The 14920-nt window shown below is 38.0% G+C and overlaps 2 protein-coding genes across 3 annotated transcripts; one reads left to right on the top strand and one right to left on the bottom strand.

Annotated features, from left to right (window-relative positions):
• The first annotated feature begins 808 nt into the window (after positions 1-808).
• Positions 809-10100, top strand: LOC108676210 (cytochrome P450 315a1, mitochondrial). The gene is made up of 9 exons (XM_018164262.2): positions 809-1255; positions 4124-4396; positions 4785-4956; positions 5166-5356; positions 5894-6103; positions 7940-8103; positions 8330-8435; positions 8844-9004; positions 9453-10100. The coding sequence occupies exons 1-9, from the start codon at positions 1165-1167 to the stop codon at positions 9978-9980; spliced, it is 1896 nt and encodes a 631-aa protein (XP_018019751.1). The 5' UTR covers positions 809-1164; the 3' UTR covers positions 9981-10100.
• A 1757-nt stretch (positions 10101-11857) lies between these two features.
• Positions 11858-14677, bottom strand: LOC108676208 (pro-resilin-like). 2 transcript variants are annotated; one of them, XM_047882105.1, is made up of 3 exons: positions 14636-14677; positions 13349-13561; positions 11858-12832 (listed from the first exon to the last, which is right to left on the bottom strand). In XM_047882105.1, the coding sequence occupies exons 1-3, from the start codon at positions 14654-14656 to the stop codon at positions 12644-12646; spliced, it is 423 nt and encodes a 140-aa protein (XP_047738061.1). In that variant the 5' UTR covers positions 14657-14677; the 3' UTR covers positions 11858-12643. The 2 variants fall into 2 exon arrangements, with proteins under 2 accessions (XP_047738061.1, XP_018019750.2); XM_018164261.2 differs by having other exon boundaries at positions 13349-13579.
• Between the last annotated feature and the right edge of the window lie 243 nt (positions 14678-14920).

Raw genomic sequence — 14920 nt, forward strand, 5'->3', positions numbered from 1 at the left:
CATAGACTACTCTCATTGACATCAAGTTCGCTCATACTGCTTCTTATAAAACATCTATTAAGATCATAATATTGTTAAAACTGTTCTCAGCAACTACTCCTAGTGACACGTTTACTCATTTGAGGAACGCTGTGCTCAATGACATACTGTGTTTGCTAAGAAAATACACTTTATCTAGTTCACTATGTACGCGTTTACTTGGGGTTGTTACTCTCGCCGACGTTAACTGGTCCACTAACAGATGCTGCTCTCACTGATACAAATGATGCTGCCGCCGCGATGCGAGTTCACTCTCGTCAGACGCTGGCCAGAGTTCGTACCAGAGCCTCGCCATGGCAAGTCGTCTCTGTAGCGTAGCAGTGCTACCTGTGACACTACACTCTTGAAATTAAAAAAAGTTAGAGCGGGTGGTGAATTATAACCAATTATAAATTGAGTTGTGTAGGTGGTGAAATTTGAGTTGTTTTTTTTTTTAGTTTGAGTTGTGAGTGTCTGAGTTAGAGCAGGCGATGAATTTTGTACCAATTATAGAATCAATTTAAAGGTTCTTTATTGAAACTTGGTTTTCTTCCATGATTTCCGGATTAAATTATCCCCATGTACGGTCCAATTTTAAAAATGCAGATTTCAAAGTGATGCAGATTTCGTGCACTACTGTACATCTCGTTCATCAACAATTGTTTGTGAGCAACTGCTTAGTTCTCTGCTGAGGAATTGACAAATGAAATACTCTACGGAGTAAAATGATGAGCATTAATTTTATTTAACTCTTTCAAATTGGCAATTAGGTCAAGTTGTCGTAACTGAAACGTTTCGCGAATTTCATCTCCTGTTCTTCTCTCATTCTTTTCATACTAAATGCTCTACCTTTGCTGTAAATTGTGTACGTTTTAAAATTCAAAAGTGGATCGAAATATCGGGTGTAGCTCTCAACTTGCATGTTGACTGACTGTGTTTCGTTTGAAATATAATTGAATAAATTCTCTCCACCGCTAGACACAGGCTACATTGAAAGAAGCACTTAGGAGGACGGTAACCACTTTATGAACGAAAATTTCCTACTCGGCGAGTTTCACAAGCCTAACAAACGACTGAGCTAGCAGTCGTCTGGCCCCTGCAGTAGAAGTTGTAGAGATAAAGCAAATAATTAGTCTGTGCCACAAGATGGGCCTAAGTCCGGGCGTGGGCGAGGGAGGGCAGCGTTCTACCGGTAACATGAGACTACTTTATGATCTGGTCAAGCCGGTGCGAGACGGTGAGTCTTGTATTATACATATTCATTATATACAAGATAAACATTCTACACGACCTTTGCTTGTATCAGATTGCAGTCAGATCCTTGGATTATTAACACAATCATTATTTGTTAGTCTTTATCCATTTGAACTTACTGTACCTAAAAATAATCAAAGTATAATCTTACAGTCCTCTAGGATTTAATGCAGATGAAGCAATTTTTTGTGAAGAAAATGTCAAACTTCATTGATTGTTATCAACAAATTCATATTCATCACCTGCCACATACCTGTACTCGTGGAGGTGGGTTCAGGTGCTTCAGAAGCTATCTTATCAGCTGACAGAAAGCATCTCGACAACAGAAGTATAACTGAATCATGACAAAGTCCACTTGTAGTCTCGTACACTATATAGAATATAGGATCATCGAGCGCGCTCTAACTAAAAGTGCTACTAGGTATTGCATAAATTACTTTGTAAATATGGAATTTAGACCTTAATCATTAAAAAAATATTGTTCATGTTCAGCGTAACTCTTTTTTTGTCTACTGTTCTTTGTAAGCATGTATTGTGCATAACGTCCAAATTCATTATTGTTTTCTAAATAAACATGCGTTTCCTCTTCCGGCTGTCGGTATTGCAGCGTCTAAATCAGTGGTTCCCGAAGTGGGCAATATCGCCCCCCTAGGGGCGGCGGAAAGATTTTGGGGGGCGATAAGGAAGAAGAGGGCGGTAGGGGGGCAATATGGGGGGCGGCTGCCCGAAGTCAATGTCAGAAATTTGAACGTTTGTCAAACGATTTGTACACAACACGTGCAGCACATGACTCCCAGCGATGGTTTTTTCTGTTTTTTTTTTCACCTAGCTCTCCAGGGTTTACGTCTCGGACGAATTACCGGCCGGACTCGCGGCCAGTCTCACGGCCAATTTCCAAATTCAATGATCAAGGAATATCTCTCAAACTAATGAACTTAACTCGATGAAACTTGTACACGTATTCATTAGGACCTAATGGTAATGTTTTGCTCGTGAAAATTGTTTGAATTTTGTCATCGTTCGTTTTTGCCATAGTTATATGCCAATACGGGCCGAAATTCACAGTGATCAAGTAATTTCTTCCAAACTACTGCACAGATTCGAACGAAATTTTGAATTTACAGTCCTAACTAAAAATTTTTGATTGTGCCTTCGTTCGCGAGTTTTTTTTCATTTCACCTTCATTCGTGATTTAAACAACAATTCGTGCTTAAATTCGCAGTAATCAAGAAATTGTTTCCAAACTACTGAACGGATTTGAACAAAACTCAGTATTTAAATAACTAACCTCAGCAACAGTGATGTTTACATTTTTTCTTTCTGCCTTCGTTTGCGAGTTATACGGCTATACGTATACTGATTCTGATTTATAGAAGCCATCGATCGACCGGTAGAATAGCTGGTCGTTCCTACTATATCTGTATAACTCGCAAACGAAAGCAAAATGGAAAAATTGTCACGAGCTAAACATCACTGTTGAGAGGTTATGTATTTTTATAGAAAGTTTTGCTGAAATCTGTTCTGTATTTTAGAATAAGTTTCTTGATCGCCGCGAATTTAAGCGACAAATTGACCGGCGATACGGGTCAAATATAAGGAAGTGTGAAATCAAGAATGACGGTGAAATGAAAAAAACTCGCAAACGAAGGTAAAATCGAAAAAAATTATAAGCTAAAAAATCACCGCTTGGTAGTTAGGAATGTATATTAAAAATTTCGTTCATATCTGTTCAATAGTTTGGAAGAAATTCTTTGATCAATGCGAATTTTGGTCTGTTTCGCAATATACAAGCAACTCACGAATGAAGGTGAAATTTAAAAAAATTTGCGGCCATCGCCGTTAGGTTCTGATGAATGCGTGTTCCAAGTTTCATAGAGCTGCGTTCATTTGTTTGGGAGATATTTTCTTGAAAATTGAATTTGGAGATTGGTCGTGAGACCGGCCACGAGTCCGGCCGTAAATTCGCCCGCGACGTCCTTGGCTTCTAGTGCTGAAACAGTTAAAACAGCTGAAAAACATGTTGGTTCACTAAATGGTGTTCTATATGTGAAATACACATTTGTGTTTAACCTTTATCTTTTAAAATTTCAGCGTACTAAATTTCAAGAAAGTGGCGTATGTCTGTGGGGGGCGCTAGAAATTCACTAGGGAGCCAAAGGGGGGCGACAGCCTGAAAAAGTTTGGGAACAACTGGTCTAAATCTTTGCTAATTGTCGAATATTAAGCATATGCTGTTTTGAATCTACTGGTGTCAGCAAATAATTGAGGCAGCAAATTTGTATCAATGAACTGCTTAGGTAGTCAGTTCTTGTGATGCAAACCTAAATAAGAAAGTTTTAAGCATTATTCTTATCTCCCGGTATCAGTATTTCACTCGTGATCTCCACATTATCGTTTCATTTACTCTAGTGTGAAAGTGGAGATAACCAATTCATCATCAATAGAAATGTTTACATATAAGGAATTTTTTCCAAAATTATTAAGTGATTTTGATTTTTCCTTTATTCCTGTCGGTATCCAAATAATTTGCTGTGGCACTTGCTGCCTATATTTCTTTGCTTACTTATCATGGCTACAAAAGTGAAAGTAAAAATTCCATGCATGCATTCCAATCCATTCTATTTTATTAAAGGCTAAGATAATTTGATATACTAATATGAATAATTTTAAAGATATGTTTTAGTAATAATTAAAAGTCAAGTAATTAAAACCAATATAAAAAATTATTTGTTGTTGCCCAGCTTTTTTCTACGCAATCGCAGAGACAATATTTGACTTTATTCGTACGTAGCAAGTTACAAATGGCTATTACCACGTCACCTCATGCTATTTATTATCTGACTCGTTCCAGACCATGCCACGCTGCAAGCAACCGTCGGATTGACATTTGTAATCCTCCTGCTGCACTCACTATACCCGCGTATAAAAGAGTGGTGGGAATGCCGTAACTTTGCTACCAAGACTTACCACACCGACCACTCGAAGTCGCCTCGACCCGATGTGGGGCCCTTGCCGTACGAGAACATGCCTAGGAGGGCGGGACGCTCGGCCGAGCGTCTAAGGGTCGTTTTTGATAACCCGGTGTACCTTCATCAATACGTCGCGCACGGCCACATGAAGCTCGGTCAGATAGTATATCAATCGAAATAAATAACGATGAATTTATGCGTAGATTCAAAATAAATTCAGTTCCTCAAATTTATTCTACTCTGGAATACGTGGTTTCTTCATTCGGTGAATATTTTGTTGTGAAATTAAACTGCAAAAACTACAAAATGTTCTTCACTTCAAATCTTTCTGGACTTCAAATCTTTCCCGTTGAATATTTTACCTGGTGCAAAATTTTCGTCAAAATTCAGTTTTTCGTATTAACCATCAAATTACTAGAAACATTCTGCGAAAAAAAAAAACATTCATAAAAATTTTAGCGACGTCGGTAATTTTTAAAGTTGAAAATTAATAATAAATTTGTAAACTGAATCTTAATGATTGATTTAATTTTGTGTGTTCAGGTCCGGTGTTCCGGGACGGTTTGGGCGGCCCGGTAGACATGGTGTTCGTGGCGGACACGTCATGTCTGTCGGCCGTGCACCGCGCGAGCGGCAGCTACCCCGGCCATGTGGTGCCCGACGCCTGGACGCTCTACCTCAAAATCAGGGACAAGAAGAGAGGAATTTTCTTTATGTGCGTGTGCAAATAATATCAGACTGGAATCTAATAGAACTGATTTATCAATTAAAATCATAAAATATGTACTGAACATATTCCATAATAACTGTGAAGTAAAAATATATCAGGCGATTAATATAAACTTGATATATAATTAACATAATTTAAACTATAACTTAAAGTATAACATAATCTTAATATTAATATAATATATTTTCGAATAGGGACGGTCCAGAGTGGCTTGAACATCGCAGGATTTTGAACCAACGCGTGCTGAGGACGAGTAACAGTAACCGAGTGCTGCCTCAGCTCTGTGCCAACACAGACGCCCTCATGCAGCACATGTGGGAGGAGCAGACGCAGGGCAACCTCCAGGCCAAGCTCATGGTCCAGCTCTACAAGTGGTCCTTAGAATGTTAGTCACCGTTACTCGGTTGTCGTCAATATATCAATATATTATTTTAATTTCACACTAATTCTGCAGAATATGATAATCACAGTAATCAAATTAATCATGTCTCAGTTTGTCCGTTAGTATTTATATGTCGGAGCCGAACAGTCTTTGCATGATCTCGGTATTTGAGCCGCCGTCATATCTCCAGCAAAACTTGAACTTTAATGCAAACTTCCAAGTTCGTTCTGTCACAAATTCTCTCTATCGTTAAAATCATCATTAAAAACTGCTGTATCAGTCAAATATGTGTTTATTCGCCAGCTGACTTGAAAACACTTGTCTAGAAAAATATTATTTTTATCCAAGTTCATAAAATGTTAGCTCACCACCTCACAATTATTTAATGATTAATCACTTTATTTCACGCTCTATTAATTGTTAGTTTCACCGTGAGACACTTGCTTTTAAATACCACACTCTATCCAGTAATTTTCATTTTTTTAATTTCATATTAATTTTTGTTTGATGTTAATGACTTTTTTCGGTCCACGGTCTCAGGCATGTTCGCGATAGCGTTAGGCCGCTCGATATCAAGCTTCAAGTGCAGCAAGGAGCCCCAGTGTGACTTCGACGCCTTCGTGTCGGCGATCCACAACGTCTTCGAACACACGGCCGGCATGGGGCGCACCACCGCCACCAGCGCCATGGAGCAGAACCTTAAAGTCTGGAACGACTTTTGTGAAGCGTGCGATGTCGCGCTCCATGTGGGTGAGATCATTCAGGATTCGTGTGACGTCGCGCTCCATGTGGGTGAGATCATTCAGGATTCGTGTGACACCGCGCTCCATGTGGGTAAGATCACTTAGGATTCGTGTGGCGTCGCGCTCCATGTGGGTGAGATCATTTAGGATGCGTGTGACGTCGCGCTCCATGTGGGTGAGATCATTTGGGATGCTGTGGCGTCGCTCTCCATGTGGGTGAGATAATTTTGGATGCGTGTGACGTAAATTGCGACGCATGAACCGTAAATTCATTGCCGACAACTTTTTAAATAATAAATTGTATTGTAATAACGTCAACGACCATAAAACTGCTTTTAATGAGATCAGATCTGCTTAAACCGCTTAGCCATATCACCTCCCGCCGAAAATATGCAATGTGCTTACACGATATAGAAGACTTGTTCTCAATGCGCCCACCAGGTCCAGCAGCTATAAATATTCAATTTAAATGGTTCTATACGCTAAAGGCGCTCAGCATTATCAAAATAAGCAATATAAAGTGATAAATATTAGCGATTGATATGAATTGATAATAGTGAGCGGTTGATAAGTGGTAATACACAGTAACTATGCGGGAACTACAAGGGATACTCGATAAGAAGAAGTTCGGACAACACTGTCGGTCCGAGTTCATGGCATGGCGGTCAAAGTTCTGCTATGTTTACATAAATGACCGCTGCATGCCTCCATTAGCGAGAAAGAATAGACAAATTCGACTTTTGAGAATTTTAATCATTCTTCAATCTTTCTTGTACATCTCATTGGAGTTCATCGTGTCGCGTTCGTGGTAAAATAAGCTATGCTGCCATATATTTCGTAAATTTTCCTGAACAAACAAAAAAATGAGAACAGGTTTGATGAGCGAGATTTGGTATTAAAAAACCCTTTGGAGCTAAACTTGGAAGAGCTGATAGTAATCATTAAGTGGCTAAACCTTGTAAAAGCTTGATCCCATCTCGGGCATATTTTGAAGCAGCTTGACTGCCTCGTGTCAGCTCAGAAACTTACCGCATGGCTGGTATAGAAGTAACTTCTCGCATTTGTTGATATAACAATCAAGTTTACAGCCTGAAGTTTCTTTTGGGCTTGATGGATTTAGACCATATATAAGTTTCTTAGTCACGACGTATTACTATCGAGTTTAACTATGATATGAAAACAGATAACATTACAGTTGATTTATGTCATGCAATCTATTCCACATACGAGTCATGTATTCGCGTGGTCAGTTTTGCCTATTAATAAAGATTCGTTCCGAATGCAATCCGACTGCAATTTTTATTTTGGCGATATAAATTTTCAAAATAGTAGGAGATAATATCGAATTTAATCTTCATTTGCTTTGAATGCTTGGATTTTGAAATTGTGAATAATAAAAGTTTGTAGTATCACTTTTGACGATTTCTTGACGCCCCAGAATTATTATCTAATTCTAAACTAACACCATTTTTACAAGTTTTATTACCACGAACAAGTGCCACCTCACTTATCATCCAACAATGCAAACGAAATTATTTATCCGTATTCATGCTCTTTATTTTCAATTTCAAATAATGTTTTTAAATAATTTCTTTAACCATTCAGCTCTCCTTAGAGCGCGAAATTTAAAGTTACTGACAAATTTAGAGCATGAGCATGGCAATGCTTTGCTTCCACCTCAAACTTACTCAGCATATGTTGGATTTGTTTTTTACCTAAAAATAGGATGTATTAGATGTGTTTTTTACTTGGAAATAGGATGTATTGGACGTGTTAGAAATAACATGTATTAGATGTGTTTTTACTTAGAAATAGGATGTGTTAGGCATGATTTTTTTCCCAGCCGGTCGCTACATCAACGAGGCTGCAGAGGACATCAAGCTGCAGGACCAGACGGCGCCCGACGCAGACGCGTGCTTGCTGGAGCGCCTCATGCTGGACGACGGCGTCTCTCAGGACATGGCAGTGCGCCTCCTGTCAGACCTGTTCCTGGCTGCTGCTGACACGGTGAGTGTTCCTGGCTGCTGCTGACACGGTGAGTGTTCCTGGCTGCTGCTGACACGGTGTTTCTCACTGCTGCTGGCGCTAAAGATGTTAACTTCCTACAAGGGACAAATTTAATGACGAGAGATATTTAGCTCCACGATTACTTCCTTATATTCTGTTTTCCATGAATTTTTTGCTTATTCGTGAAGTTCATCGATGCCAATAATTTGTGTCGGATGCTTTGCAGAGTGTTTGGACAGCCGTGTGGCTGATTTACGTGAGCGCCAGCCATGTGTCGTACGCCAGCGCGGCGCGACAAGAGCTGTACCAAGTAACTGGTCGTCAGCCCGCAGGTCTGTGGCGCAATGGTTATCGATTGGTGTTCGTTAAACTTATCATATCATGAAATATTTTCAGTATTGAATAATTATCTGCTTTTGTTGCGCAATTCTTATGCAGTTAGTAACAATCTTGAAACTACTCAGAGATAAAGGAGATGATGACAGCAATATAAAAATTTTTAATACATATATTGTAATATCATGTATCAAAAAACACTCGAAAATTCGTTACTCATAAGCCATATAACTTTGGGTGATTCTTCATAAGAAACTACCTCATGGTCACGGCATGTTATAAAATTATTAATATTGAATTTCAAACCTAAATCCACTCTGCTACGACTAAAAAAATCTTCAATTAAAATTATTTAAAAATCTCTTTCATAAATACGATATTTGCAAAATAGTTTTTTCTGGCAGATAGCGAATCCCCGCTGGAGCTGGGGCAGGAGCAGCTGCGCCGGCTGTCCCGCTGCCGCCACCTGCTGAAGGAGACGCTGAGGCTCTACCCCGTCGCGACCTTCCTTACCAGACTCGTGGAACATGAGTCTGTCCTGGGAGGCTATAGGGTGCCCGGCAATGTAAGTCTTCTTGTATCATATCTTCTCTCACTGCAACATTAGTATTGTAGTTGTAGACCATTCAGCATTGTATTAGTAGACTATTCAGTATTGTAGTTGTAGACTATTCAGTTTTGAAGTTGTAGAGTTTTGTATTAGTAGACGGCTATCCTTCATTGCACACATTCTGGTATTAGTGTTTGGAAACTTTATTTTTTCAAATTTCGTTTTACTGAATGAATCGCCAACAGCTCTTTTCAATTTCATGGGATGATATATTTTTGAAGTCACATCACGACCATAGATCTTTTAAGAGTAAAAATCGGATTGAGTTGCTGATTTACAGAACACATATCAGTGAAAATTTCATTATTCGATTTCATTTCAAATTTTAATAATATTTGTAAATGGCTAAATAGCAAAATAATTCCAACGTTTTAACTAATCCAGCTCGTCTTTTCTATTGCAGACAATGATCATCGTATCACTCTACAGCATCGGAAGAGACCCGAAGTATTTTTCGGACCCTGACACCTTCGATCCCACGCGATGGGCATCGGAGACTCTGCAAGACCTTAACACAACGCCCAAACGCAACAGCAGTGAAGATACCGATGTCTCTCAATGTAACCATGAATCTCCAGATTGTTCCTCGAAAGTTTGCGAGAAGCGTCATTCAAATCCTGACATCGAGGAGCAACCAGGCCAGTCGGAAAAAGTCCCCCTAACCCGAAGAAGCCAAAAGAACGTTATGAGTATGAACAAGCTTTCAGCTTTGCCATGGGGCATAGGGACGAGGAACTGTGTAGGTCGGACCGTTGCAGAGACATTGCTTACCTTATTCGAAGCGCAACTCTTGTGTCGCTACCATGTGGTCGTCAGAAATAAAAGCATACACATGAAGATGCGCATGATCAGCGTGCCTTCAGAAATGCTTGACGTGGTGCTGTACAAAGTACGCGATATGGAAGAGACAAAAGATGGAATTCTGAAGTGAAACGGGGAATCTAAACACGTATTCCATATCCCACAATTCATGCATGGTGACTGAATCAATCAGAAAGCAACACATTTTGAAATAAAACGAATAAAAATTTTTAAAAACCACGTTTTCTTAACGGACAAAAAAAGAAAAACATTTACTCTTACATAACATTACAGTTATGTAAAATGTTATGTAATGTTATGTATGAGTAAATGTTTTTCTTTTTTGTCCGTTGAGAATACGTGGTTTTAATTTTTTTTATTTGTTTTATTTCATTGATTTTAGTTTTACAACCACCAGAAAAACGCGGTTTTTTAAAATGTTTTTATATTTATTTATTTTCTACCTTTTAGTTTAGCAATTTTAGCAATTGTGAAACTAAGCGACAAAAAACTCAATTCACAACCGTGAATTTTTAGAGTTTTTTCTTTAATTAAAAAAATAATTATTTTAAATTGTTACTTCTGATGATCAAATCTTGAAGTGTTAGGCAGCATAAGCATGCATGCCAAATTTCAAGTTTCTAGGATCATCAGAAGTGCTCTAAATTAAGGTTTGAATTTTTGATGACTGACAGAGACGAAGCGAAGCTAAACTGCTGGTCGCTTAGGTAGCAATAGTGCACGCAAACTGACAATAAACTTCGTTTGTTCGAGTATCAATAATGAAAGAGGTCGTGATTCCAGGTGAAGAATTGTGTTGTTTGCAAATAACTTGCTCATGTCTTCCTATTAAGTCTGTCGATCTCTCTCGCACCGCTCGCTCAGGCATTACGTATATGTGATGAATGGTGGTTGTCTTTCTTCGCCCGTGTGTTCAATTAGAGCTAATATTATTCATTAAATATAAAGTAGAGTCGTTTTCAAACAATATTATTACGTTATTTTCTAAAATTTCAGTTTTTAGTTATAAGGTTTGGATAATTTTAGTAAATTTTTGTACTAATTCGATACTGAAACCATAGTTGAAACCATAAATTCGATACTGATGGCCTTATCTCTACTACGAAGTGTGAGAGGAAATTTGTCCATACCAAGCACAGTGAATTAATAAATTGTTTTATCTAAAATTTTTTAGTTAATAAAAGTACGATTTACTTAAAGAGTGTGGCCCTTTGTCAGCTACGAGAACACCCATTTGGATGCGAACTACATCCCTCATACGTGTAATTTAATCTTAGAAACAGTGTTAAGCAACAGTAGTAGTTCGTTCAACACAAGGTAATACTAATAATTATAACGTTTTTAAGAAATTTTTTGTATTTGCGCTATTCTCCATTTTGGAAATTAGGCAAATAGAACATTTCGGGCGAACTGATCCACTGAATATATTATATTTTCACGTACAACGATCGCGCTAATCAATGATGAAATCGATAACTTTAACAACTTAATATGAGAGAATATATAATTTGAATAAGTAAAATTTGCTTAAAGATGTTATTAATTTGTGATCTCAAACTGAAGTAAATTTTTCAGACGATTGCTGTCGGTAGAAATGAAATCAGCTTTAGTTCAACGAACGTATGGGAATTAAGTCAAAATTATTTCTTAGGTTTGACATTTCCAATTACGATCAATTACATCTAATAGCCAATTGAGTGACGCTAAAAATATTTAATGTATATGAAATCCCCCAATTACATTGTTTTCTTTATTAAGACTCCACGATTGTCATTGTGCAATTCGTTGCTAGCTTTTCTTACAGCATCTCTCGCATCATTAAACAGATTTCGGTGTAATCTTTTTTATGTAAATAAACAATTCTCTTGACCAAAATTCTGCGTCGTAGAAGCAAAAATCTTGAATTCATTCCGTGAATATTTTGTCAAAATAGATAATTTACAGAATTCAACAAATGTTTTTTTTTTCGGTCTAATACCAGAGAATGATTTTTATTTTCTGATTAAATTAAATCAAATCAATAAATTAATATTTTGGTCGAGATCATTCCAAATAACAATGTGCATTAACAACAATGCAGATATATAAGTTGGGACTTCCGTCCATACTTCTCGCTTCCATCGGATTTAACGAGTAATGCAAAAATACAAACATATTACATGTTGTTCTGGTGAGCTAGGGTGTGTTTCGTGTTTATGCACTGCATCAGGATATGGAAGATGGGGCCATCACTGCGTCATGATGTGGAAGATGAGCCCATCACTGCGTTATGATGTGGAGGAGGAAGCCATCATGCACATGAGTGGTCCACTCGAGGCATCTGTCTATAACCATAGCTCCTCGGGTGTTGTGTAATTTGATAGAAGTGTCATAGAATACTATGTATATGATGGTTCTTAAAATCAAGCTTGAAGTTACAAATGGCCTCAAATCAATCACATATTCATTGCTTGTTAGGGTGAAAATTGGATAAGCGATATATACATTGAGACATATCTAAGTTTCACCCATCATAATTCATATTTTAGGAGCTACACCGCCCAAATTTAGAATAGCTTCACAAAATACATTCCCGTTATCATTTTTACCAATTTTTCGCGACATAATCATGATCATTACGAGACTTAATTGCAAAAAAAAAAATTATTTAAGGCTGTGCGTTTGTCCAATATAAAAGTTACTTTGGCCCAAAAGTTCAGCTGGCAACCAAGAGCTTGAGTCGCCGGTTGCGTATTATACGAAAAAGTCGCCCGTTTGTCGCGGTCTTTGAGATCATTGATAAGTGACAGTCGCCACGAAGCCAGAGTTGCCGATGACAGAGTATGTGACGACCTGGACTCGGCCATCAGGCAGCAGCACGCGGTACATGCCCTCGGTGGTGTCACCGTTACGACGCTCAGCGTGACCGTAGTCGTTGCCTTCCTCCGGCACCTTGACGTCGTACGCGAACTCGTACTGCGCCTGGAAATATGGAATGTAAATAAGCATATACATAAAGTTTGATGATTTAAAGTTTGAATGGTTTAAAAAAACAGAGCTGAAATTTGAGGCTCAGTAGTCGTTATTCTCCTCTGGCACCTTCACGTCGTGCGTAAACTCTTATTGCGCCTGTGCGTATGAAGGGAAAATAAGAACATAACTAAAGATTGATAAATAACATGCAGAGGAGTGGAAAACTGAGCTCAAGTCGGAGGCTCCGTGAGAAATTGTATTTCGGGTTGAATTGTTACCTTTTTTATTCGACTGGAATGACTGCTACACACGTTTCATGTCATTTTCCATTTCGTTTGAGAATAAACTAAATTTTGTATAAATCATATCAATCCGACGATATTTGGCTATAAGTATTCGTATTGAGACTTTAACTTTGTATTTATTTTGGCATGGTCCAATGCTTCAAATATTTTTCTCGAATATTGTCAACGCCAAAATACTCCTCCGGATTAATGCTTCGCCATTTCAGTTTAATTAACTGACCGGGCCAGATGCACCATCCTGGCCTGCAGCCGCATTGTTGTTGCCAAAATTACTGCCAAAATTCTGCCGTAGTTGCCCCTGTTCTTCGTGCGTTACGTGGCCTCCTTCATCCACAAACACGACTTGCTGCTGCCCGGGACTGAACAGCTTGGCGGGCTTCCCTTCTGAGGGCCGAGTGACAGCACTCACTATCAGCACCAGTATCAGCGCACTCTGCCCGGACGCAAACATCTGCTCAAGTTATTCGTCATGGACAAATATTCATTTCAAGAGCGCTGTTAAATAAATTGAAAGGGGTATTATTATTATGCACAGTACTTAATGATAAAAAAATTAATATCTAATGACGCCAAACATCCAGCGGATGAACAAGTGCCACTCGATCAATCCATTCATGCAGTGAAAACATATCGCATACTTTGGATAGTCATACATAAAAACAACTTTGTTGAATGTAAGTAAACATTCAAATAGCTTTATGTCCAGCATAAGTAGTTATAAGCGAGAAAATATTTTTTGTTGGTCGTAAGAATGGTGAGAGCTCAACTTTCTGTCGAAGTAAAAACTGTTTTAATTCCGTATAGCTTGTCGCCAGGTAACGATAATTTCTAAACGAAATCGATCGTTGAAGAAATTTAAATCACCTTAAGGTAATGAATCTATTCATTGATTAATAAAATCAAGTTTGATATATTGATACTAGCTGCATTACAGACAAACAAGTAGAAGGCTAATGCAGTAATGCACAAAAAAATATCTAAATTTGGCACAGTAAACACTGAATAGTATATTCTATACAGTAGTGCTAGTATCCTTCTTACAGGTTACATCTCAAAAACGATGTTTAAATTTCAGGATAAAAGTTACTTCATTATTACTTTCGCTATGCCGAGAAACACAGTTCGACTGACTGAAAAAAATATTCACATATAATTATTTTAATTATATTCTGCTTTAAAACTTTCCTTGTCAAAATAAAAAATGATAAAGATGGAATAAAATGATCGTTTGCTACTCTCAGAAACATTCATTCATGGAAATATTATTTCGTACTCTTGCTTATATCTTACGAAAAATTTATCCTAAATTATCAATAATTTTTGCTGTTTGTACTTAGTTAATTTAAAATAATGCAAAGTTTATTTGAAATTGCATTTATTTTTTTTCCGGTGCTAATTTGGCTGGTACAAATTTGTATTTTAATTATATTCTTTGAATTAACATTTAAATCTTCAAATTCGTGTTATGAGCTCCATACGATTTTCACTGAAGTTTTAAAAAACACACCTTCGCAGGACAGCACATCATGAATGTTCCAGCGTAAAGATACGGCGCACACAACGACCAGTGACAGGTCCACTCCTTCTTATAGCCTCTCACGTCGTCACGAGTGGGTAAACTCGTCACGTGGAGCTCGTGATAACGCACGTCACATCCCTTAGTCCTGACGGCCTTCTCTTCCCAGACCACAATCACGAAGAGGTAAAATGACAAACCCAGTAGCAGCTGCTCCAAGCAATATATATTCAATAAAAACGTTTTTCTTTTCAGAAAAATAACAGTTTTCAGAAT

The sequence above is a fragment of the Hyalella azteca genome, unplaced genomic scaffold, assembly GCF_000764305.2.
Source record: "Hyalella azteca isolate HAZT.00-mixed unplaced genomic scaffold, Hazt_2.0.2 contig5, whole genome shotgun sequence".
Classification (NCBI taxonomy): Eukaryota; Metazoa; Arthropoda; class Malacostraca; order Amphipoda; family Hyalellidae; genus Hyalella; species Hyalella azteca.

Bases quoted from the DNA above. Each gene is read 5' to 3' on its own strand.
- LOC108676210 (XM_018164262.2), top strand. From the start codon at position 1,165: ATGGGCCTAAGTCCGGGCGTGGGCGAGGGAGGGCAGCGTTCTACCGGT. The intron at 1,256-4,123 runs GTGAGTCTTGTA...GACTCGTTCCAG, and splicing joins GGTCAAGCCGGTGCGAGACG to ACCATGCCACGCTGCAAGCA. The intron at 8,436-8,843 runs GTCTGTGGCGCA...TTTTTCTGGCAG, and splicing joins AACTGGTCGTCAGCCCGCAG to ATAGCGAATCCCCGCTGGAG.
- LOC108676208 (XM_018164261.2), bottom strand. From the start codon at position 14,656: ATGATGTGCTGTCCTGCGAAG. The intron at 13,580-14,635 runs GTGTGTTTTTTA...TAACTTGAGCAG, and splicing joins TGATGTGCTGTCCTGCGAAG to ATGTTTGCGTCCGGGCAGAG. The intron at 12,833-13,348 runs GTCAGTTAATTA...CCATATTTCCAG, and splicing joins AGGATGGTGCATCTGGCCCG to GCGCAGTACGAGTTCGCGTA.